The sequence below is a fragment of the Cryptomeria japonica genome, chromosome 5 (assembly GCF_030272615.1).
Source record: "Cryptomeria japonica chromosome 5, Sugi_1.0, whole genome shotgun sequence".
NCBI classification, from domain to species: Eukaryota; Viridiplantae; Streptophyta; class Pinopsida; order Cupressales; family Cupressaceae; genus Cryptomeria; species Cryptomeria japonica.
Window position 1 is genome coordinate 224,793,077 of NC_081409.1, and position 23,551 is coordinate 224,816,627.

Sequence of the window (23,551 nt, forward strand, 5' to 3'; positions counted from 1 at the left end):
GTTCATCCTACAATGGGGGTATGAAAGCACTCTATTCCAAGCTATCATATTGCTACGCCCTTAACCTATGATATGCATAGGGACGTGTAGCTGACTTGTGGCTAGCATAAACATTAATTAAGCTATATGATATTTTATTTAGTGTTGTATAGGTAGTTAGGTTGGCCTAAGTGGCATCCATCACATAAGTTTGGTATATATAGGAGGTAGTGGTTATTTTATTATCATCATATGATGTATTCTTTTCTTATTGAAGACTACTGAAGGTAAGCTCCTTAAAGTGACTTATTATTATCAGTTATTTGCATCATATTTCCTATTATACTCTTCTCTTGTGCAATTGATTTCATTACATGTGTTTGTTGGTAAAAATGTAAAATTACAAAAAGCTTGGCTTAATTAATGGTGTAAGAATACTTTAGGAAATCTTTCAAGATCTTGCATAGACCTCAAACAAGAGTAAACAAAATTAACCTAGAAGATAGCTTATTTTCAGAAAACAAAGAGAATTTGTGGTGCCAAAAACCAAGAATTCTGAAATTGGCAGAATGCAAATGAAACACAAAGCTATTTAGAAAAATAAATTCACAATGGACCTCAAACAACAAGAAGCAAAATTAACCTAGTAGGTAGCTGGTAATCAAAAAACAAAGAGGCTTCCTAGTGCCAAAAATCAAGAAATTCTGAGATTGGCAGAATGCAAATGAAACACAATGTTCTTTTGTAAGAGTGTATTCAAGCAGAACCAACTCAACTATGCCGCTAGTACTCTTATGAAAGAACTTTATGTTTCATTGTAATATCCCCTGCTGTTATGTGACTGAAAGTGTAGGGAATATTGACAAACAATTGTCTGATAACCTGCTGTTCTAGTTTTCTGCAGGTTATACAGTCTGGACAGCTAGTATAATTTGCGTGTTATGCAGTTTTTACTCGGCATATGACTGATGAAAAACTTCAGACTTCTTTAAGAGTATTAACCTGTAATATTCCTTACTACTATAGGTGTGAAAATGATGGAATCTAACTCAAGGAATATTGTCAAACATTTCACATACAAACACTCAGTTTGCTGGTCTGAGTTTTAGTCTCATATAGTATTGTTTTAGTGACTACACAGCATCAAAATTGACTGCAAATGATCCCTGTGATGTCTAGGCTTGAAGTATAATGCATGAATAACTTCTATTTAACCCCTCCAATGCATATACATGACTTCTATAGGAGAAATGTGCATATACAGCCAAAGGACATATTTACAAACATCTGGTATGCAAACAGCTAACAAGAAGAACATAGATATAAGATCATGTAGAGAGCTGCAATTCAATACCCTTTATTATATACATTTATCGCTTACAAATGAACAAGTAGATGCTTCGACCCTTGTTTTATATTCAATGGTATGTTCAGATTAATGGCACTACATCAACAACTTATATATATATGATCAGTGCATTACTAATCCATAAGAACCTGATGAGAGATGACGCCCTATACTGGAGATGAAGAAGCAAGCAAAATCCACTGAAAGAGGACCTCTTTGATGCCAAATCAACCCCTTCACAAAGTCGCCCCTGTTTCAGATGTGCTTCAGACTGTAGAGAATAATTGGCAACATCTATGAACCCCCTCAAACACCAAAAATGATCACCAACCTTCCCCTAGGTGAGCTCTGCAATTAGGATATGAAATCGCTCCCCCAAATTGCTCAAATAAGTGAATTCGTGGGTCTCCCTTAGCTGGGTTTGTGGTCTGAAAATGTCTGAGATCAGAACTCAGAATAAGAAGAATGTTGATAGCTCTTATCAGCAGAATTGGTGAAGATCCGAATATCAAAAATATCTTCAATAACCCCCCACTCGAACTCAAGCAAAACTTGGCCCTTGGCCACCAGTGAAGCTCAAAGAGATGACTGAAGTATCACCTTCTCAAATGCAACCCTTCAAAGATCTTTCACTCCCTCAGTTATGCTATCAATGGGAGTATTCGTTCCCAAAGACAAGGATCTGCAGAAACCCTTTGGCTCAACAAAACTCAATCATTACCAAAATCAATTCCAAGCTGCCTTGAAGCTCAACTAGATCTCCCTTTATACTTTTTCAGTCCATCTCTAGAAGCTTCTAGAAATAATATTATTTCACTTAAGTGGCTTTATGATATAATATTTAATTAAGTCACTTTATTAAATCAATTAAATATAAAGTCATCTTTTAATTTTAATTTATTTGATCTTTATAAATAATTAATTAAGCTATCCCTTAATAAATATCAGTAATTTGGACAACTTAACTAATTAAATTAATTAATTATTTTTTCCTCCGAAAATAGGGACATTACATTCATTTTTGTATAGGGAGAAAGTTTGAGGATTAGATGGGATTGCATTTGTTTGTTTGAGTGTGTCACTCAAGAATCAGGTCCTCCAAGACTTCATGTATTTGGGTAGGACGGATATGAAATCTGGAGTAATGAATCATCTTCTCTCTCAGGAGGACTACAGATGGGTATTTCCTGTTACTCCAGTACTTGAAAGTAGTTCACACTGTTCTCTATGATACATGAATGTTAGTAACCTTTAATTATTGTGTTGGTTCTTTCTTATCAAATGAAGCACAACTTAATTATTTCTTTATGTTTATTTTTTGGGACAAGTTTAACCTATAACATCATATGGGACATACTATATTTAATCTCTTGTACTTTGAGCAATAAGAATGAAAATTTAAGAAATGAAAGCAATGTACTGACTCCCGAGTACTCCAAGGCCAGTCAAAGTAATGTAATTTTATAGCAAATCGCACTCTCTAACTTATTGATAGAATTAAACTTTATTTAAAAAAGTACTAAATTTTCTCTTTTTCATTTGTTTATGTTTGGGTTTTATACTTACCAAATCAAAACACTTGTATCTGTTTGAGAAATAAATTAACAAGGTGAGTGATATCCAAGCACAGGGCAGAGAGTTGTCTTCTCTTGCTAACTCTGGTATTTGTGTGCACATGTATTGTATAAGTTTGCCTAGATTTCTGGATATTCTTCATATGTCATCTAAGAAAAACTCTGTATTATAAGACTAGCTAAATAACCAGGATATTTCATTTCATGGTATATTCATTTAATTTTGCTTGCATGATGGTAAAATTAATTTGGAATTCAATTTACAAGAAAAATATATATTCTATGCAACTGTTATGGAGAATTTGCCAAGCATAATTGTTTGACTAAGGTGGATTCTCATTTAAAGATATTTCTCAAGTGAATCTTCAATTGTCTGAACAATATCTTTGCATAACTGTGGCTTATACAAAATATATGCAGGCAAAAACTGATAATGATAAGCCTGGTTTAGTAGCAATATTGCAAAAAGTCTTACAACTTTATGCTTCAAGGGTGCTCTCACAACGGAGCTATGCTAAGAAAGGTATTAAATTTGCAGACTATAAATCTGAAAAAAAATGCACTTCGCTCCATGTGCACACACTTGCACATACGCTCATACACATACACATAACAATGTATGTTAATCTCTCATTGTTTGGACGAAAACATTATATAAACATTATTCATTAAAATTTTGATGAAGAGCTCCAACTCCAAACTATTTTGCAATAGAATACTAGCATCTCTTTGTTATGGATACTCTCTTAAACTTATATATTCCGTAGTCATTTTTATTTTTGGTCATTGTTTTACCTGAAATCCATGCTCATTTGTGGTGCTTCACCTTTGCTTGCCAAAAACGCAAGAATATTTTGTTGTAAATCAATGAGTAACTAGCAATAGTTTCCTTGGTTGGAGGATGTCATTTCAGATTCAATCCAAGCTTTCTCATCAAAAGTATTTTTGAGACTTGTAACATTCTATTGCTGAATACAAGCCTTAAAATGAGTCGTTTTTTAAGTCGGAGTAAAACATCTTGATCCCTTTAAGTTTATGAGCAGTTTTCCATCAATGCTTAGCACTCCTATCAAAACTTGGATCCTAAAGTCACTTAAACTCAATTTTCAAAGGACAATTATTGGGAGGAGAATCTCCAAATATATTCAAGATCAAGACATGATCAGAACTAGAGTTTGGAAGGATTTTGTTTTCTAAGATCCAATATGCATCTATCTAAGAGGTGTTGTGACGTTTTCACACATCACCCCATTGCAAATGGGGATCCCCCCATTTTCTGCTTTCAAGTAAGTTGACGAGTTGTCTAGCTATTAGCTTTTTATTTGGAAGAAGTGCAAAATTGAAAAATAAAAATAAAATTGGCTAAGGCATGAGGAAGAGCTAGGTGTGCATTGCTCTTGCATGCCTTGTGCATTGCTCCCACACGCATTGTGCATTGCTCTCAATGCCTTGTACAATTAAATCAAGTTCAATTATGAAAGGAAGGATAGCTACTCCTTGAACAATGCAAGTCATTCAGTAGGTGCAATGAACGAAAGGCAATGATAATTCGAGTGCATACGAGCTACGAGCATTTGATGATGTCACCTCAACACTTGAGCTTCCACGATGCAATCTTCATGATACATTCTAGGTGAATTGTAAAGTTCGAAGAAAGATGTAAATAATGGACAAGGGCATTTGATAAAGGGGATTGCACCAATGCAAGCATTTAATATTGATGCCTATAATGTTGTAAAGTTCGATGAGTGCAAGGGTATTGCATTCAATGACGCAAAGGCAATCACATTAACTAATAATTGCAAAACTCGAAGTCCTACATAGACGTCATTGGATTGCATGATTGAAAGGCAATTAAAACTTCAAGGGCAAAGTTTGAAGTTTTTTATGCAATGCATCTAATAAATGTTGCCTTACCACTGAAAATTGGTGATCAAATAAGGTGTGATTCAATCCCCCAAATGCCACAATTTTGAAGTGTTGCCATCATTTAAAATATGCAATGATCCACAAGGTATTGACTGAAGGTGGCAAACATATTTATCATCCCAATCAATATGCATTAAATAAAAGTCACCAGTACCTGCGATGGAGTACAAATTTCTTAAGATGGCGATTAAATAAGGATGTTGATCTTTGCATTTGATCAAAACACTAAGTCGATGATCTGCATAAACAGTGATTTTGTCTTGACAATCGATCATCATTTGGCAGTGAATTCACCTCCATTAGCTACATTTTGATCAGCGATTCAAAACCATTAGCAAATTTGATTAGTAAGTAGCAGCGATTCATGTAATATTGGATCCAGGTGAATTTGATAGGAGCCGTGATGAGTTCATGAAGAGCGATTCAAAACCATTAGCAAATTTGATTAGTAAGTAGCAGCAATTCATGTAATATTGGATCCAGGTGATTTTGATAGGAGCTGTGATGAGTTCATGGAGAGCGATTCCGACTTTAAGATCTACAATTTGTGCCTAGCCCAAGTTCAAATTACAGATACCAGCAATAAGCAAGCTGCAGAGTCCTTTTTTTTAAGAATGCAATTCTGCTCCAACTCGTGCCAGGGACATACAGTTACAGTGCGTTTATTCAAAATGTGATTCTGACTTGGAGTAGCATGGGTATGATCAAAGTGTCAAGCTTGTTCACAGCAAGGCAGCGTGTCGAGATTATTGGACATCAGTGAATTGAGTCCCAACGATTCCAACCAAGAACAGCAATCCTACTTTTGGCATATGGTCAAGGTTGCATCAAACTCAGTCACAACGATCACCACGGATAGCAAAATATGTTCATTTTCCAGCGATTTTATTTGATCAATTACCATCATCCAATTACAACAAATTGGTACAATGAGGCAATGTGGACGTGAAATTATCAAATTTTCTTCAAAGTCTGATAAGATATAGCAATCAACCAAAGGTGTATTTACATGTGAGATACACGATCTGGCCCAAAAGAACATTTGGATTAATATAACCAATCTTTTGAAGTGTTTTGCAGGTCTGAAATATAGTATATTTCCTCAAGGTGAAATTGGATCGGGCCTTATCTATGTTCAATCTGTGTTTTTAGAGAGTTTGTTTGATGCATTTTGATCACCTTAGAGCTTTATGAGGAATTGTCATTAACTTAAGATGATTATATTCGATTGAGGGCTAGAGATGCAGCCCAGGCTTTTAGACTTATCATTTCAAGGATAGTAATTCCTAGACTAGATGGTTTTTGTTTTATTTGCAAATAGAATATCACTTCACAAATCTAATATCAACTCTTACAGGTGAAGGATGACTCTAGCACAACAAACTCTCATCAAGACAAGAACAGTCCGTCCAAGGCAATGATTGAGTTTGGTTGTTTCATATGCGACGGGATCTTTATAACCCTATTTCTTATTCTATGATTTAGACCCCACCCTTCTCAGTCAACTTGGTGCCCCCAACCTTTTACCAAATTAAGATGGGGATCTTTGCTGTGCACCTCACCTTTAGCTTCATATGGATGGGGCACATTAATTGACCCATCAAATTTGAGGGCCTATATAGTAGGGAGCCCGCCCTTACTTGGACGGTAAGGACGACGAATGAGGAACTAAAGAAGATAGATATCTAGATAGATAGCTATAGTGAAGCACGACATTATAGAGTAGGGCAGCTTCGTTTATCCAATTTATGAAGTGAACCCAGTGCTAGTTATAGATCGAGACTCAGAAGGTCGTAGCAAGCGTGAAGGAGTAATGGATAAGCGGTCGGGGCATTCATTTCCTTAGAAGCATTTCCCTAGATATGTGCTCTATGACCCCCTATAAACCATGGGGGGTGGTCCAACTGCCAACGATTAAACCTTCCCCACTGCCTCTGCTTCGCCTGAGGTCGCTGCTGAAAGAAAGGCAGTTCCAATTGGTTATCTCCAAAATAGCCGTTTCTTTGCTCACTCGGGGAGGGCCCTGTGGGCCAGCCTGCCTTCACCCCCACCCTAGGCAAGTAGCTTATACTGTGCCCCTAAGTCGTAGCATTGAGAGTTCCTTCCTACCCGTTGGTTAGCAGAATCCTCGTTCGATTGATGCAAGCAATTAGTGTGAGGAGCAGCAATCAGCATCAAGCACTTAAGTTGGAAATTTTTACAATCTTGAATTTCCTTCGAAAATCCAAGAATCATTGCCAGTATAGCCATATGAAAGCTCCAGAATGCAAGTGATCAACACAAGAGATAGTTTCAAGAAGAGTTAATCAAAGTTAGAAGATCAATTTGAGCAAAGTCATTATCACTTTAGGAGCTTGTTAATGTTGAGTATCAAGAGATATGCGTCATTCATCTACAACTTGTGATGAGTTACGAAGATCAAACAAGCTGAGGTGGCGCCCAATCATCACTTATCCAATCATATCATTTCATGATAAGGCGTCCAGATTCAATGGACCTAACTCATCCTACAAAGAAGATAATTACCACATGGGCACAAAGTTTGATGTACCTATTGCTGTCATCCATTGGTTGAGTTTTCAAAGGACATGTGTCCCATCAAATCTAATTGTATCATTGGTCAAGCATTAAATGCTTTGTAATGGGTTTAACAAACCCTAATTAGGGTTTCTATCTTTCGATCTTGACCATTAATTGTGAATCAATCTGAGCCACTGAATTGTAATGAGAGCACTAGATAAGGCTTCACTTCTTCATTTGTAAAGTTAATAGATAGTAGTTGATAAATAGTTCATAGCAAATAGTTAGAGTAGAGTAGGAAGAGAAGGTAAAGATTGTTGCCAAGACATTGTTATAAGAAGCATGTAAACTTCATTGAAGAAATGATGAAATTAATATGTTGATTCGACAATTTGCATGGTCTCTACTTCTCAATTTTGATTTTCATGTTTTTTAGATGAATGGAAGACTTTGTGTATGATCAATGGTGAAATTCTTATATCCATACTACTAACACCTTGCCGATGGTAAAGTGCCTTGCATAGTCAACTGGATCCATTTTAGCCAAGTTTAACTTCAATTATCTCTTCTTCATTGATATACATTAACTTGATGGTGTCTATGCTTGCGGTGGTGATTTGAAAATCATATTGCTATCCTTAGAAGATCACACTAGCCTTGTGGAGATGTTTATAGCATGTCAAAGCAAGACTTGGTTGATTTTCATCAAAGATCATCCATTCCTCTTACATTCCTAGGATTAGAATAGCTTCCTCAACCCTATCCTTTTTTCCTTTTTTCAATCAAGTGAAATCCCACATTCCAGCATCATTCAAAGCATTCAAGCATTCAACATAAGTCCACCTTGTGATTCCAACAATATATCCAAGAGCATGTCAAGACTTGACATTCAAGAACCTTGGAGTCGTCCCAGTTGATCACGTAGCTTAGCATTTGGGAGTCTTTGTTCAAGAGAGGATAGAATACTTAGTATTTTATTCTGTGTTGCATAGTGTGTAAAAACACCATCAACAAGAGGACATGAGAAATATATCCAGTCTTTCAGCTGTGTAGCTAAAATCCATTCTTCAGTGGATCTAGGTAAACTTCCCTTTGCTTTGATATCAATTAGTGCTGAATTATTGAAAAAAAATGGGAAAATCTGATTGAGATTGTATAGTTCTAGAAGCACCCCCTCTTTTATTCTTGCAATCATGATAACATTCTACAGAAAAAGGTGACCAAAGAATACCCATACCTTTAAATGCTCGCAAAGCACTTCTAAAAGGACCTTTCTAGTTATTCTAGCTTTGACATAGCCATAGTTGAAAATCTCAAGGTAAAAGATTAGCAATTTAGAAGACAAATTATACAGTCTCTCATCTTGTAGGTTATCTTTGGTCTCATGAACGCTAAAGATCGTCAAATCAATAATTTTTCTTAATATAAACTATATTATTGATGTCCATGCTTTGCAGGTAGATGTTTTTTTGTAAAATATGGGTCGCCACATGAATTCTAGTTGCCACATTATATGAATGGAAGGTTTTGTCATTTGGTAATTGTCAATTGTGTATACTTACTACTAAGTTTATGGAGATTGAAAATATAAAAATAAAAGAGAGAATGCTTACTTAACTATTAACAGGTTTAGAAAACCAATCCAAGGGCACCATGTTCAGATTGAGTAGCCTTTGCCTATCATGTCACCCCTCCTTGATACAGCCATTGAATCTCTGTCCTAATAAAACAACTATAATCTTGCATTAGTAACCTTAAGATTTTGGTGGATTTGTAACGCGAGTAAGGGAATTGAGTGTGGGTCATCTCATAGTTGTTTTACAAAAGCAATATTTATACATACATAATAGCAAATTTTGCCAAAAAAAATTATGAAGAAATAAGTATTTTGATTTAGGTCAAGCCCAAGGGATCGTTGAAGCTACAAAGGTGCAAATAAATTAGGAGACAAGGTAAGCTAGATATCGATTTGGCTGAAAGCTATTTATTATATCCTTGTATGGTTCAGACCATGGTATCATAAAACAAGATAACAAGTAGTTACTCGTGTTTAAAATGTAATCACCCCTTGTGTTATTCCACTTTGGCCTAGGTGTCTGGTGTTTTTAATAAACCAATCAAACTTGATTGAACCTATGTCAAACCAGCAAAACACCATTAAAAAAATGTAATGTCCCCACTCCCCTAGTAGATCACTCAAGTTTCGAGATTCACCTGTTAGCCATCTCCGCAAGTGGATTCAGTGGATAGGAGATGACAGGGGTGGCATGTGGGGATCTACACTTGGTATTTGGCACTAAGAAGTGTTATTATTTGATGTTATAATGTTATTATAATATAAAGTCACTTTTTCTAAAAATAGACAAAATTAATTGAAGTGACTTTATAAGAAAAAGTGCAAGGTTGAATTACATTTATTAAAAAGTTCCCATGGCACATTTTCCTAGGTGCTAAGTATTTTAAAAAGGTGGGGCCAAGTTGACGAATATAAGGACCCTCAAGTTAGGCAATTTGGCAAAACTTTATTATATTGAATAAACTTCTTTAAATTCAATAATGAGAACTCTAAAAAGTTCGATTAGGGTTAGGGAGGTAATAAAGGGAGATGAGGAGATTCATTTTGGTATCTTGGAAATCATTTTTACAATCAAATTTTGGAAATTGAGCTCAGCAACTCAATTCAGCAGGTTTGCAACTTTGAGGAACTAAAACTCCTTGAAGAGAAGGTGAAATTGGACGATACCCCAATTCACAAGATGGAGGAATTCACCTAGAATTCCTAACTGGGCTTCAATTCAGATTTATTACAGCATTTAGAGAGAATTTGTATGCAGATTGGAGAGGGTTTGAGACCGAAGGGCAGATAATTCATCTCCTATGGCAGTCGTACCACCTCTAGGTGCAGCCGTACTATTTGGTGACCTTCCTGAATGCTAGATACCATCAATTCAGCCTTTAGAGGGTTTGAATCTCCTGAATTTCTCATGGTCAGCATAGCACATCAGCAACTGAGTGATTTTTAGTGGTTACAGGAATAAATTACACCTTCGGTTATTGTTTTGATCAGTTGATTGAATAATTCCTCTTGGGAGCCAAGTGTGGAAATTAGTGGAATTCAAATATTTGTTTTTGGTAATTTTCCTAGTGTCAAATAAAACCATTTGGGCCCATTTGCAGCAGTAGGGAGCCATTGGATTGTTTCATTCTTCAATTCATCAATGAATTGACCACCAGGATGGGCGTTGGACTCCTGGTGTGCTACTTGTTGTCCTGAATAATTAGAATCCTTAATTCTGGAATTATTTACATTTTTGTTCATTAAAATCAGAACTCTGATTTATTTATCAGTCAATTATATTCAGTCATTTTGTGGTCCAAAGTGTTATTACCTTTGCTATTCTATCACACTTAAACTCTGAGCAAGCATTGACAATAAACATAAGCACAAAACCTCAAGAAACCATTCTAAACTTCAATCAGCAGCAACCAAACTCAGAAAAAATTCAGTACAGAATTGGCAGGGATCTTTCGAAAAAGACACTTGTAAAACACTATAGATTTTTTTGTATTGATTAAAGCTGAATTACAATAAAAAAGAACAGCAGTCCAACAAAGGACTGTGAGAACAAGAAATAGAATGAAACTATAGAGCCAAAGACTATACAATGAAGTCTGAAACAGAGATACACTTGAAGTTTAAATATAGAAGCTGGTAGTAATAAAATTGGTGGAGGAATCAACTGTTTCAAATGACACCTTACAAAATGCTAAGACAAAGTGAAAGCTTGCACAAATAGATGTCATTTGGATGTGACCGAACAAACAAGGTTGTCGAGCAATGCCTATTTAAACGGTAACCATAGTTTTGTCAACACAATCTTCTATTGAGTTTGTGTGTGATTATGATACAACTATTGGTGCTGAAAAATATTTACCATTAGGGCATGAATCTTTTCATGCCATGTCACTCTACCACATACCATCAAGTAACACTTTCAAAAAACCCTAATACTAGTGGTGGAAGGGTGAATGCCTTTTTCGTAGCTCATGCTACATCTGGATCCCAACCATCATAAGAGAGTATGAGATGCAGAAGAAATGTTCATGTGCAAGCAAAGAAGGCAGTAGCAAACTTTTGGTATTAATCAAGCACCCCATTCAATATTGCTCAATCTCCTTATTGGCACATGTTGATGTTATTGCTACTGCAGTACCTAATTGCAAGGCCTTGTCATTTGAGAGTCTCAAAGATGACATGCCAAGAGAGTTAGTGTAGGGTGTTAGTGAGGTAGTTACTAAGCATCACAACCAGTGCGAGGTTATGTGTTGTTGCATTATATCTATGGGTGGATTGATAAAAAGAATGCTACATTGATAAATTTTCTTGTTGTATTTAATAATGACACAATCTTTTTGAAATCGATAGATGTATCAAATCAAGTAAAATAAACCCACTTTATTTCACTATTTGATGAGGGTGTGATGGAAGTTGGGCCACAATATATAGTGCATTTCATCACTAACAATGCAATAGGCAAACTTCTCATTGAAAAGTACCCCACATTGTTTCGGAGCTCATATGTGGCATGTTATATTGAGCCCCAAAAACAGGGTGGTGGGGATGATGAGAACATTCACTAAACAAAAGGAAAGGACCTCCTGAATCTATTGTCAACAAGGTTTGCCACTAATTTCTTGACAATTGACAATTTACGTGCCCAATAGATGAACCTCAAATACATGTTTGTTTCATCAAATTGGGTAGATTCTCTTTTTCTAGTCATATGGATGGAATCATTATTTCACATCTTGTGTTTGATTATGCATTTTGGATGGATACACAAGAAATTGTTCAAATTTCAATTCTCTAGTCAAAATGCTAAGATTGAATGAAGGGAAAGACTCTTTGATGGTTTAGTTTTATGAGGCCATGGATAGGGAAAAGGAGTACTTCTAGATAAAAGCATCCTAAGGGTGAGTTACTTGAATAACAATTCATGACTCGTTAAAGATGAAAACTTGTCAAAATTGAAAATTTGGAAGTCTTGATGTTAAACACTAAAATATGTTGAAAAACTTGTGATTGTTTACTTGTGTGTGATTTGTGGACTTCCCATGATGCGCTTACAACTCATGGTTGTTTATAGTTTACCTCACATGATTTGCATACTTCCCACAATGCCCTCACAACTCTCATATGTTTATAGGTTTTTCAATAGTTTAAAATCGTAGTTATTTCTACAAATTTCCCTTAATACATTTATAGGTTTACAAACTTGTGATTTACATATGTTTGATGCAGTCCCAATTTACAAATTTTTTGTAACTTGAGGATTTATAATGGCATCCTTACCTATAATGGAAGTCAAAACCCTATGAATTTTGCATAAAATTTATGTTCTTTAAGGACTTTTAAGTATTTTTTCTACTTGTTGAGTTTTTTAGTCTCAAAAAATTGAGGTTTGCCAAGTCCAAGTCAAGTTCCAATATGCAGATTGTGCTTAAAGGAAAAACTTGTTCTTAATAATTTAGCTTACATCAATTGAATGAAACCCAAACCATTCCTAAGGAGATATGATGTAAGATTTTGTTTAAATAACTATACATGTTTAATAAATGGCTTATACATGTTAGGAATTAAATAATATAATCACCAATCTATTATGGGTAATTTTAAAATTTATGATGATCTTTGTTTGATTGTGAAAAGAAAAAAATAATTGATTGAATTAAAACATAAGTGAACTTAAAAGTTAAGGAAATTAAAGGGATTAGGGAAGCTTATTTAAAAAATGAACACTATAAACCCCAATTTATTGATACACGAGCATAGGAGTGTACAAGATTTTAATAGTTTTACTAAAAAAATAAATGAAGAACTAAAAATATTAACTTGATAAAATGTGTCTACATAAGGTCAAACAATGATGGATCTAAATATAGACTAGGTAAATCATGATATGTTGTTAACCCCTTTGATATGGTATGTTTGATGTGAAAGTTGTTAATACATAAATTTGTAAAGTAACCCAATATGAAGAAGCATTAAAGAGATGGATTTTAAAAAATAGATATTTTATATGGTAAGTGGTTTTGTGAATTAATCAACATTTGTTATGGGTCCTTTTTTTAAATTGGTGGTAAATACTTTTGACCAAAGCTATGAACCAGTGAGGCGACATGCAAGGGACCTCATCCCCAACATACTCAACAATAACACTTTAGTAGGGGTTTGAACCTTGATGGAAAGAATCACAACACCCCAATTTAACCATCACTATGCCATATAGACTCATTATGAACCCTTTTAAACTAATTATTAGGTTAAATATTCGAAGTATGATTATGAAAGTTAATAAATAATATCTATCCTAGGTGAGAAAAACTTGGTATAGTGATTATAATCAATTACCAATGCAAATTAACTTGTGTTGTCAAGATATAATAATCATTATGCTTAATCATTGTTGTTTATACACAAAACCGATTTGCTTACGATATGAAAGGGTACTATTAACGGCAACAAGAAGCAGTGATTTGGAAGAAACAACAAGTGTGTCCCTTAGAGCCACCTCATCACATTATATATAAAGACAATCAAAATCTTTTCGGAGGGGGTAGAAGGGAATTTGCGGGAAATGCTATTCTAGATTCCAATTTAGAAGAAGAAAAAGGAAACTAGACGGGAAGGCTTAGTAACGTGCACAGTGAGATTCGGGGCTATTCATATCATTCACAACATTATAAACTCAGAATAATATTATGCCCAAATCCCAACGACAGTAATTGTTTATACTTGTTATATATACCAAAACAGATGATAGTCATCCATATTGTAATTGACAACATCGATTTGATTCATTACAAATATATGTTGTTTATTTGATCAGTGAGCCATCTTGCGTCTAATACGGATTGTCAACAATACTTTGCAGTACAAACTTAACTGTACAAATTCAAGAGCTAGTGGTTTGACCATTACCAACTATTATTAAATATATGTTGTTTATTTGATCAGTGAGTCATCTTGCATCTAATACGGATTGTCAACAATACATTGCAGTATAAACTTAACTGTACAAATCATAGACAACTAGTGGTTTGACCATTACCAACTATCATATATATATATGTGCATTCTTATTTCCAAATATCTAATCTTACTGTTAGAACTGGTCAGTAATTGACCCATACCCCCTTTACTGTCTGATAAGGGACATTACAGTGGTATCAGAGCAGACTATCCTAACAGCCTGTGGAGATTTAGTGAATGCAAACATATCGGCGAAGGAAGGGTCAAGCAGCCATGGCGAAGCAGTTGGCAAAGGAAATGAAGTCATCCATGGAGCAGACAAATGATAAGTTTGAGAAGACAAATCGGTTAATCCTCCGAGCCATTCAAAACATGAGCAATAACAATACTAGGGTCAATCCCAACCCGGGAAGAGACACACACTCCAACCAATCTGAAAATGAACATTTATCCCAAGGATCCATCCTTGGACCTACTATGCCCTCGTTCTTACCAAGAGAAGAGCCCATGATAGAAGTGGAGGAACCCATAACTGAAAACGTTGATGAGATAGCAGCAATGTATGCAAGACTTGACCCCGAAGTACAAGAACGCATTCCTTTTAAAGAATATTACAAGGTCAAGACTCAAGCTAACCAAAATAGAAGGAAGAAGCATGTTGACAAAGATCTCAAAGCTAGGTTGAGTAAAATGACACTACCATACTTTGATGGGATCGAAAAATCTTTAGCACAATCGTGGGTTCAAAAATTGGATAAATATTTATCACTCGACCCAATGACGGAGGAAAATGCCCTCAAATTTGCTACCCTCCATTTAACGGGGATAGCACACGATTGGTGGCATCATGGTCTTATCACTCAAGATCACTGAAACATTACCACGTATGGCGAATTTACTCAAAGGCTTGTCTCAAGATTCGATCAAAGACATCTGGAATGGTACTTCAAAGAACTAACATTACTTATGCAACAAGGAATAGTGGGAGAGTATGCAAATGAATTTCAGAATTTGGCAGTCATGGTCCCCAATCTCTCTCAAGGAAGGCTCACCTACTTGTTTGTAGAAGCACTCAAAGAATCCATCAAGAAGATTGTCAACCCGTTGGAACCTCAAAGTTTAAGCGAAGCAATACAAAGGGCCATTAAGGTTGAGGATAACGTTTCAAAGGAAAGACCAAGATACATGACCTCCAAGATGTATTCTAGAAGGGATTGTAGGGATGAACCTCATAAGGAGAAGGGAGCATAATGCCATTTCTGCAAAGAGACATGGAAACCGGGACATAGGTGTCTAAACAAGGAAGGACTTGGGCAAAGGGAAGAATTAAGAAGGAAGAACCTATGTTTTAGATGCAAAAAGCCATGGAGATCGGATCATCAATGTAAAAGGGGACAATTACATCAAGTGGAAGAGTCAAAAGATGAAGAGGAAGGGAACTCATGCAAAAGACCGAGATTGGAAGAGCAAGGACATGGAACATTAGCTGCAATCTCAAACGAATGTGAAGATAGACCATTCAAACTCGAAGGAACCCTCAAGGGACAAAAGGTAATCTCCTTGGTTGACAGTGGGGCCTCCCACAACTTCATTAGCAGAAATTTGGTAGTAAGAAGGAACCTGAAGGCTGAAGAGTTTGAAGGGTTTAAGGTGGCCTTAGCGGATGGAACTATCAATCATTGCACCAAGGTATGCCTCAACTAGAAATTAAGGTGGAAGAACATATTGTTAAAGGAGATTTCTATGTGATTTCCTTGGAAAATGATATAATATTAGGAAGACCTTGGATCCGCTCATTAGGTCACTTCACTATGGACCTTCCAAATATTGAGATTTGTTTCTAGCAAGATGAATGAGAAGTAATATTAAAGGGCCCGCCTAACGGAGATCCAAAAGTAGTTTCTTGCAAAAGTATAGAAAGGATCATCCGACATGGGCAAGGAGAATGGATTGCTCAATGCTTAGTCTTAGACAAATCTGGCCCAAACTCACCTTTGGTTCATATAGACATGCAACCCATCTTAAAAAGACATAAGGAAGTCTTCAAAGTATACCACCTGGGATTCTGCCAAGAAGAGGATTCGAACACTCCATTGAACACAAAGAAGGGGCCAAACCAGTAATTACAACTCCCTATAGACATCCACGAAGATTCAAAGAGGAGATTGAAGAAACCATAAATGATCTCCTTAAAATGGGACACATTCAACCAAGTTGCAGCCCCTTTGCATCATCCGTTGTCTTAGTCAAGAAAAATAACGGAACCATGAAAATGTGCATAGACTATCGCACCCTCAACAAAAGGACCATCAAGTACAGGTACCCTATACCAAGAATTGATGAATTGATCGATGAGCTTCATGGAGCAAAGTATTTCTCCAAAATTGATCTTTGAACGGGTTATCACCAAATACAAATGAGGAAGGAAGATGTACCCAAGACAACCTTTTGATGCCACTATGGGCACTTTGAATTTTTGGTCATGCCCTTTGTCCTTACAAATGCACCGGCTACTTTCCAATCATGTATGAACCATGTTTTTCGTCAACAACTAAGGAAATTCTTACTTGTATTCTTTGATGACATCCTCATTTACAGCAAAACCTGGGAAGAGCACCTTCAACATGTGGAAGAAGTCCTAAGCATCCTAGAAAAAGAATCCTTGTACGCCAAAAAGTCAAAATGTGAATTTGGTATGAAAGAAATACTCTATTTGGGTCATAAGATCAATGAAGAAGGGGTGAGCGTAGATGAAGAGAAGATCAAAGCTATTAAGGAGTGGCCTACGCTCAAAACGTTGACCGAACTCAGGGGTTTATTGGTTTATGGAGCTATTATAGGCGTTTTGTCAAAGGATTTTCCAAAATGGCCGCACCTCTCACGGACCTAACCAAGAAGGGAGCCTTCTTGTGGAATGTTACAGCGCAACAAGCATATGATCAACTGAAGGAAGCTATGAGTTTGTGTCTGTTTCTAGCTATTCCGGATTTCACACTACCATTTGAATTACAATGTGATGCATTAGGAGAAGGGTTGGAGCAGTCCTCATGCAAAAAAAGACACCCAATAGCCTTTGAAAGTAGAAATTTGACTAAAATAGAAAGGCACTATTCAATTTATGACAAAGACATGTTAGTTATTATGAATGCTTTAGCCAAATTCTGACAATATCTTGTATGTGGAAGATTTCATGTTAAAACTGACCACAATATTCTATGCTACTTTATGAATCAAAGGGATTTAAATGGCTAACAACAAAAATGGATAAGCAAGATACAAGCCTATGACTTTGACATTGAATATGTCAAAGGTACCCAAAATGTAGTAGCAGATGCATTATCAAGATAGCCATGTCTGAATATCATTACGAGTATCATGAAAGAATGGAAGAATGACATCCTCACAGAATATGCCAAAGATTCCCTTGCCAACGAAATCCTAAAGGGAAGAATGCCAAATGATGAATTCAAGGTAAGTGAAGACATCATCCTATATAAGAACAGGGTATACCTACCACCTAATTCACTGGTGAAGGACATCAAGGTTACTACAAACTGTATAAACAGATTCGTGAAAGATACTCATGGAAAGGACTTAAGAGAGATGTCCTCAAATATGTGCAAGAATGTATGACTTGCCAGCAAAACAAGGTGGAACAAGGACACCCAGCTGACCTGCTACAACCACTACCCATTCCCAACCAAAAGTGGGAAAGTATCTCCATGGATTTTATAACCGGTCTACCAAAGGTGCAGGGAAAGGATTGTATTTATGTTATAGTAGATAGACTTACAAAATATGCTCACTTCTTTGCCATCTCTACCAGCTACAATGCAGTTCAAACAACAAAAGTGTTCTTTAAAGAAGTCTTTAGACTTCATGGGTTGCTGAGGAATATAGTGAGTGACAGGGATAGCAGATTTCTTAGCCACTTTTGGCAAGAACTTTTTAGACTAGCAAGCACAAAACTTACACCTAGTACTAGCTATCACCCACAAATGGATGGACAAACCGAGATCGCCAATAAATGGATAGAAGGGTATCTAAGGAACTACGTCAGAGGAGAGCAAAAAGCATGGCCTAAATGGCTGCATCTTGGCGAATATTGCTATAACAATACACATCACATGTTCACGGGAATGAGTTCCTTCAAAGCATTGTACGGATATGAAGCCACATCATTTGGTGACCTGGTCCAAGATAGTAGGGTACCTGGAGCTAAAGACTTTGTGTAGCAGAATATTGACATCATGAGGACCCTGAACGAGAACATCCAGCAAGCACAAAATCAACAAAAACTATATGTTGATAAGAACCGCGTGGAGAGAACATTTGAAGTAGGGGACATGGTTTTTTTGAGGTTACAGTCATACAAACAATCATGAATTAAGCCAAGTGGAGTGGAATAACTCAAACCAAGATTCTATGGTCCTTACAAAGTCTTGAGAAGGATAGGGGAAGTAGCTTATGAAGTAGAACTCCCCGAAGATAGTAAGGTCCATAATATATTTCATGTATCCTGGTTGAAGAAGGTCCTGGGGCAACAAATTGTTCCATGTACACAGCTACCGCCATTGGATGATGAAGGGAAACCCATGCTAGAACCAGAGATTATCTTGGATACCCGAGAGAGAAGGTTGCGAAATAGAACCATTACCGAGTTCCTCATTCATTGGAAGGGCCTACCGGTGGAAGATGCCACATGGGAAAGGAAAGAAGATATTGAGGCCCTCCAGAAGGAGAGCCACACTCATGTAAAATTTATACCATTTTAATTCAAGTATAAATAGGAAAAAGATGTACAAATCAAAATGTTTGCTATCAAATTATTAGAATAGGTATGGAAAAAGGCTATGGCTCAAAGAAGCCATCATTCTAGAAGAGTAGGATGACACAAGAAGGTCAATCCTTTATAAATGTAACGGCTCAAGGAAGCCAATGAGGGTAGCTAGGCTCAAGGAAGCCAACACCTCTCTATCTATGTGGGCTCAAGGAAGCCAAAGATGGGCTGCTTGACTCAAGGAAGTCAACACCCTGAGTAAGGGCTCAAGGAAGCCAAAGATGGGCAGCTTGACTCAACAAAGTCAGCACCCTAAGTAAGGGCTCAAGGAAGTCAGCACCCTTAGTAAGAAGGATGACTCAAGGAAGGCAGTCCATTTTAGTTGGACAGAGATGGCTCAAGGATGTCAGTCTCTCAAGATTGGTTAGAGATTGCTCAAGGCAGCCAATCTCCCGCATGTGGACAAGATGGCTCAAGGAAGCCAATCCCTCTCAATTGGGGCAATGGCTCAAGGAAGCTAACCCCTCTCAGTTGCCATATATGCAACAGAAACTAAGTAGTAATTTTTCTAACATTTATCATTACTTTGATTTATATGATTATATGTTTAACACTACTAATCTAAGTGCAGGTTCATCAAAGAAAGAAGACAAGAAAAAATTGCTTGAGGAGCAAATTCAAGGGGGGGGACTGTCATGTCCCCATTCGAATGCTAAATTTCTAGAACCAAACAACTAAGAGAAAGCTCCTTGTATTATCTTTATAGAATATTAATAGCCAATACAACATAAGACATTAGCAACTATGCCACACTTGATTAGCCACAAGACTCATTCACCATGGATGAGAAAGATGAGTAAATAAGTATTCAGATTCTCCATTCATAAGATATTGAGGAAACTGAAAATAGTGTTTGTATTCAAGGGCGAGGTTCAAACAAATAACATATCTTACGTCAGAATAACATTTAAGATATTGATGTCGAATCGGGAGCACTTATCGGGCGTCATTGCTGGTATGAATAACATACAAGACAACTTCTATGTTGACATGGGAGTTATTGTCAAATAGCATATTGAATTAAGAAATCCCCATATCGATGTCTTGCTAAAGCCATTTGATTATATCAAATATAGTATCGTAATAAATAGTTGAGGATAATCTGCGTATACAAAGAGGGATTAGTTATATCGATAATGGGCATTACCTATTCTTAATTGAAAATAATCATTATTGTTTATACACAAAACTGATTTTCTTACGATATGAAAGGGTACTATTAACGGCAACAAGAAGCAGCGATTTGGAAGAAATGGCGGACGTGTCCCTTAGAGCCACCTCATTGCATTATATATAAAGATAATCAAAATCATTTCGGAGGGGGTAGAAGGGAATTTGCGGGAAATGTTATTCCAGATTCCAGTTTAGAAGAAGCAAAAGGAAACTAGACGGGAAGGCCTAGTAACGTGCACAGTGAGATTCAAGGCTATTCATATCAGTCATAGCATTATAAACTCAAAATAATATTATGCCCAGATCCCAACAACAACAATTGTTTGTACTTGTTATATATACCAGAACGGATGATAGTCATCCATATTGTAATTGACAACATCGATTTGATTCATTACAAATATATGTTGTTTATTTGATCAGTGAGTCATTCTGCATCTAATAGGGATTGTCAACAATACTTTGCAGTATAAACTTAACTGTACAAATCATAGACAGCTAGTGGTTTGACCATTACCAACTATTATATCTAAGCTTATTGTGAGAACTAGTCAGTAATTGATCCATACCCCCTTTACTGTCTAATAAGGGACATTACAGAGTAGTTTAGAAGGAATTGGAGTATGGGTGGGTCAAGATCAATTTCAATGGGGCCTCTAAAGGCAATTCCAAAGCTAGTGGTGCAGGTTGCATTGCAAGGGATCGCAAGGGGGTGGTTCTCAATGAGATTAGAATGTTTAGGCATAACAACAAACAATGATGCAAAATTTAGGGAGGTTGTGCTTGGGTTGAAGTGTCGACTAGGACTAAAAGTAAATTGGATTCATCTGGAGGGTGACTCCCTAATAACAGTCAATGTGATTTGGTAGAAAACAACCTCAAATTGGAGACTCGAGAAATGGATCAAGCTGACTTGCGATTTGGCGCTTAAATTTGAAGGCTTCAAAATCACCTACACTTATAGAGAGGGTAAGTTTGTGGCAGATGAGTTAGGAAAACAGGCGACAGGGCAATTGTGACTGGCTCGGGTGACTTGTGATTGATGAGTTGGCTTTATTGTGGTGTTGAGTGGGTGGAAGGATTAATTTGACACCTATTTTTGGCTGATTGGACACTATTGATGTGACAGGCATATCTGGATATCATTTTGATGCCCTACAAACATGATTTTGATATGTATGTTTAGGGATTCACTCATACCATATTTGGGTATTTAGACACTTTGGACTTGGCACAGGCCGTTTTTTTTTTTTTTTTCGGGGGGGGGGGGGGGGGGGGGGGTGGGGGGTGGGGGGGGCTCGCAAGCATTTTTGTTGTTTGATTAAAATGTGTATGAAGGCATGTGGTTCCCCCATCGGTTATGTGAGTTATGTGAAGGTACATAAGGGATAAAGAAACATTTTTTTCGAGGCAATGTTTATTTATCAATTGTGTATATGGGGATGTTAAAGTTATTATGATATAGCCTGTGAAATTTTGAGATTTATATGTGTAGCGGGCTATAAAGCACTTGCCTTTGAGCAGGTGCAAATCACCTTGCTTGGTTAGAGAGAGAGAGAGAGGTTCGTTTGGTCTAACAAATAGGAGGCTGCAATGCATTTTTAAAACTAGCTATGGTTTAATTATTCATGCAGTGAAGGTAGTATTAGGTGAGTTCTTAAAGACAAACAATCGCCATAGGGTGAATATTGATGTCTTTGCAATGTTTTGGCCACTCTATTAGACACCAAGGAAACGAAAGAAATATAAAATTCTCTATGCTAGAAGCTTATCTGGAAGTGGTTTCTTGGCGAGATTGGGGACATGCTGGAAAATGTGGAATTGGGTTATGGCATCCCGCTTCCCAAAGACTACTACGTGGTGAGGTGTCAAGGCTGTGAAGTGTGGCGGCTTCAAAAATACAATGGCTCGTTGAGGATGACAAGGAGGAGGAGTTCGACATGGAAATCAAAGAGAAGGTGATGGATTCTGCAACTGTGGACATGGCGGCAATAGAGCTGGAGGAACATGCAGCTTGTGGGCCGATGTGTCCAATGAAGGCAAGGTTGGCAGCCAGGATGGAGAAACAGTTTGGGTCGTTATTACGAGTGTGGTAATTCTACTATAAAAGTATAGTGAATATAGTGTCTTTATTATAGTTAAGTTACAGTATGGATGTGCACTTCTAAGTTTCTCTCCATTTTGCTCAAGGAGGCATTTTGGGTGTGTCTACGTCACTTGTTAAGTGGTAGTTTTTTTTTTGTTGAATGTATTTTGAGTAGTTGACTAGCACAACCAGATAGGACAAAGGAAGACCAAAATTAATGCCATATTTTATATTATAAATAAAAAGGGTGTAGTCCCGTAACTACTATTTATTGATCAAAAAAATATAAAGGATTACCACATTAGCATAGTTTAACTTGGGAGCTACTTTGGTTATTATTTAAGTTACTGAAAATGCTTTTATATAAAATTGTCAAATGGTGTTATTGTATGAATTACTCTTATGCAAATGTTTTAGAAAGATACTTAGGAATTATGTGGCAAATGACTTATCAAAAAATCACTATATCATGAAACATAAATAGGTATAATTATATGAGAATTGAAGTTAACTTATAGTGGTAAAATTTTAAGTATGATTGGATAAAGGATGGACTTTTGTTATTGAGACAAAAATGAAATTACGTTAAGTTTTTAAAATGGGAATGTCTTGATATCATGCATGACGATTCATTTATTTTGTTATGGATATATTTCAGTAAGCATTATTGAAAGTATCAATATTAGATAACTAAAGTTGAATAAGACCTTGTTTAATGTTATTGATAATAACCATATGAGTATCCTATGCAAAAGCAATTGTTTGTGTACTTTTAAATATAAATTGAAGATTGAGTCAATTTGATATTTGCAATTGGTAAGGATGTTGGTAATGAAACATCATTAGTAATCAATGTACTAGTGCCTACCAAAGAATATGAAGAAGTGATAATAAACATAGTTGTCAAAGTAATCATCTTTAGTCAAATAAAAAAATTGTGAGCACCTTATAGACAAAGTAAAATTGAGAAAAAATTATTTTCTAGGGATATTATAGTTAAACCAAACACAAATTTGAGTAACTCACACCTAACCTTTTAAACTTAAAATAAAAAATAGTCTACATTTTG

General features: G+C 36.3%; 1 protein-coding gene across 4 annotated transcripts in view; it reads left to right on the forward strand.

The window, feature by feature from the left end:
- Positions 1-23,551, forward strand: part of LOC131031072 (uncharacterized) — a 175,292-nt gene that overhangs the window by 146,966 nt on the left and 4,775 nt on the right. For all 4 annotated transcript variants that reach the window (XM_057962097.2, XM_057962098.2, XM_057962099.2 and 1 more), the window contains one exon: positions 3,322-3,424. In XM_057962097.2, coding sequence (XP_057818080.2) covers positions 3,322-3,424 — 103 coding nt within the window. The remainder of the gene's footprint in view (positions 1-3,321; positions 3,425-23,551) is intronic.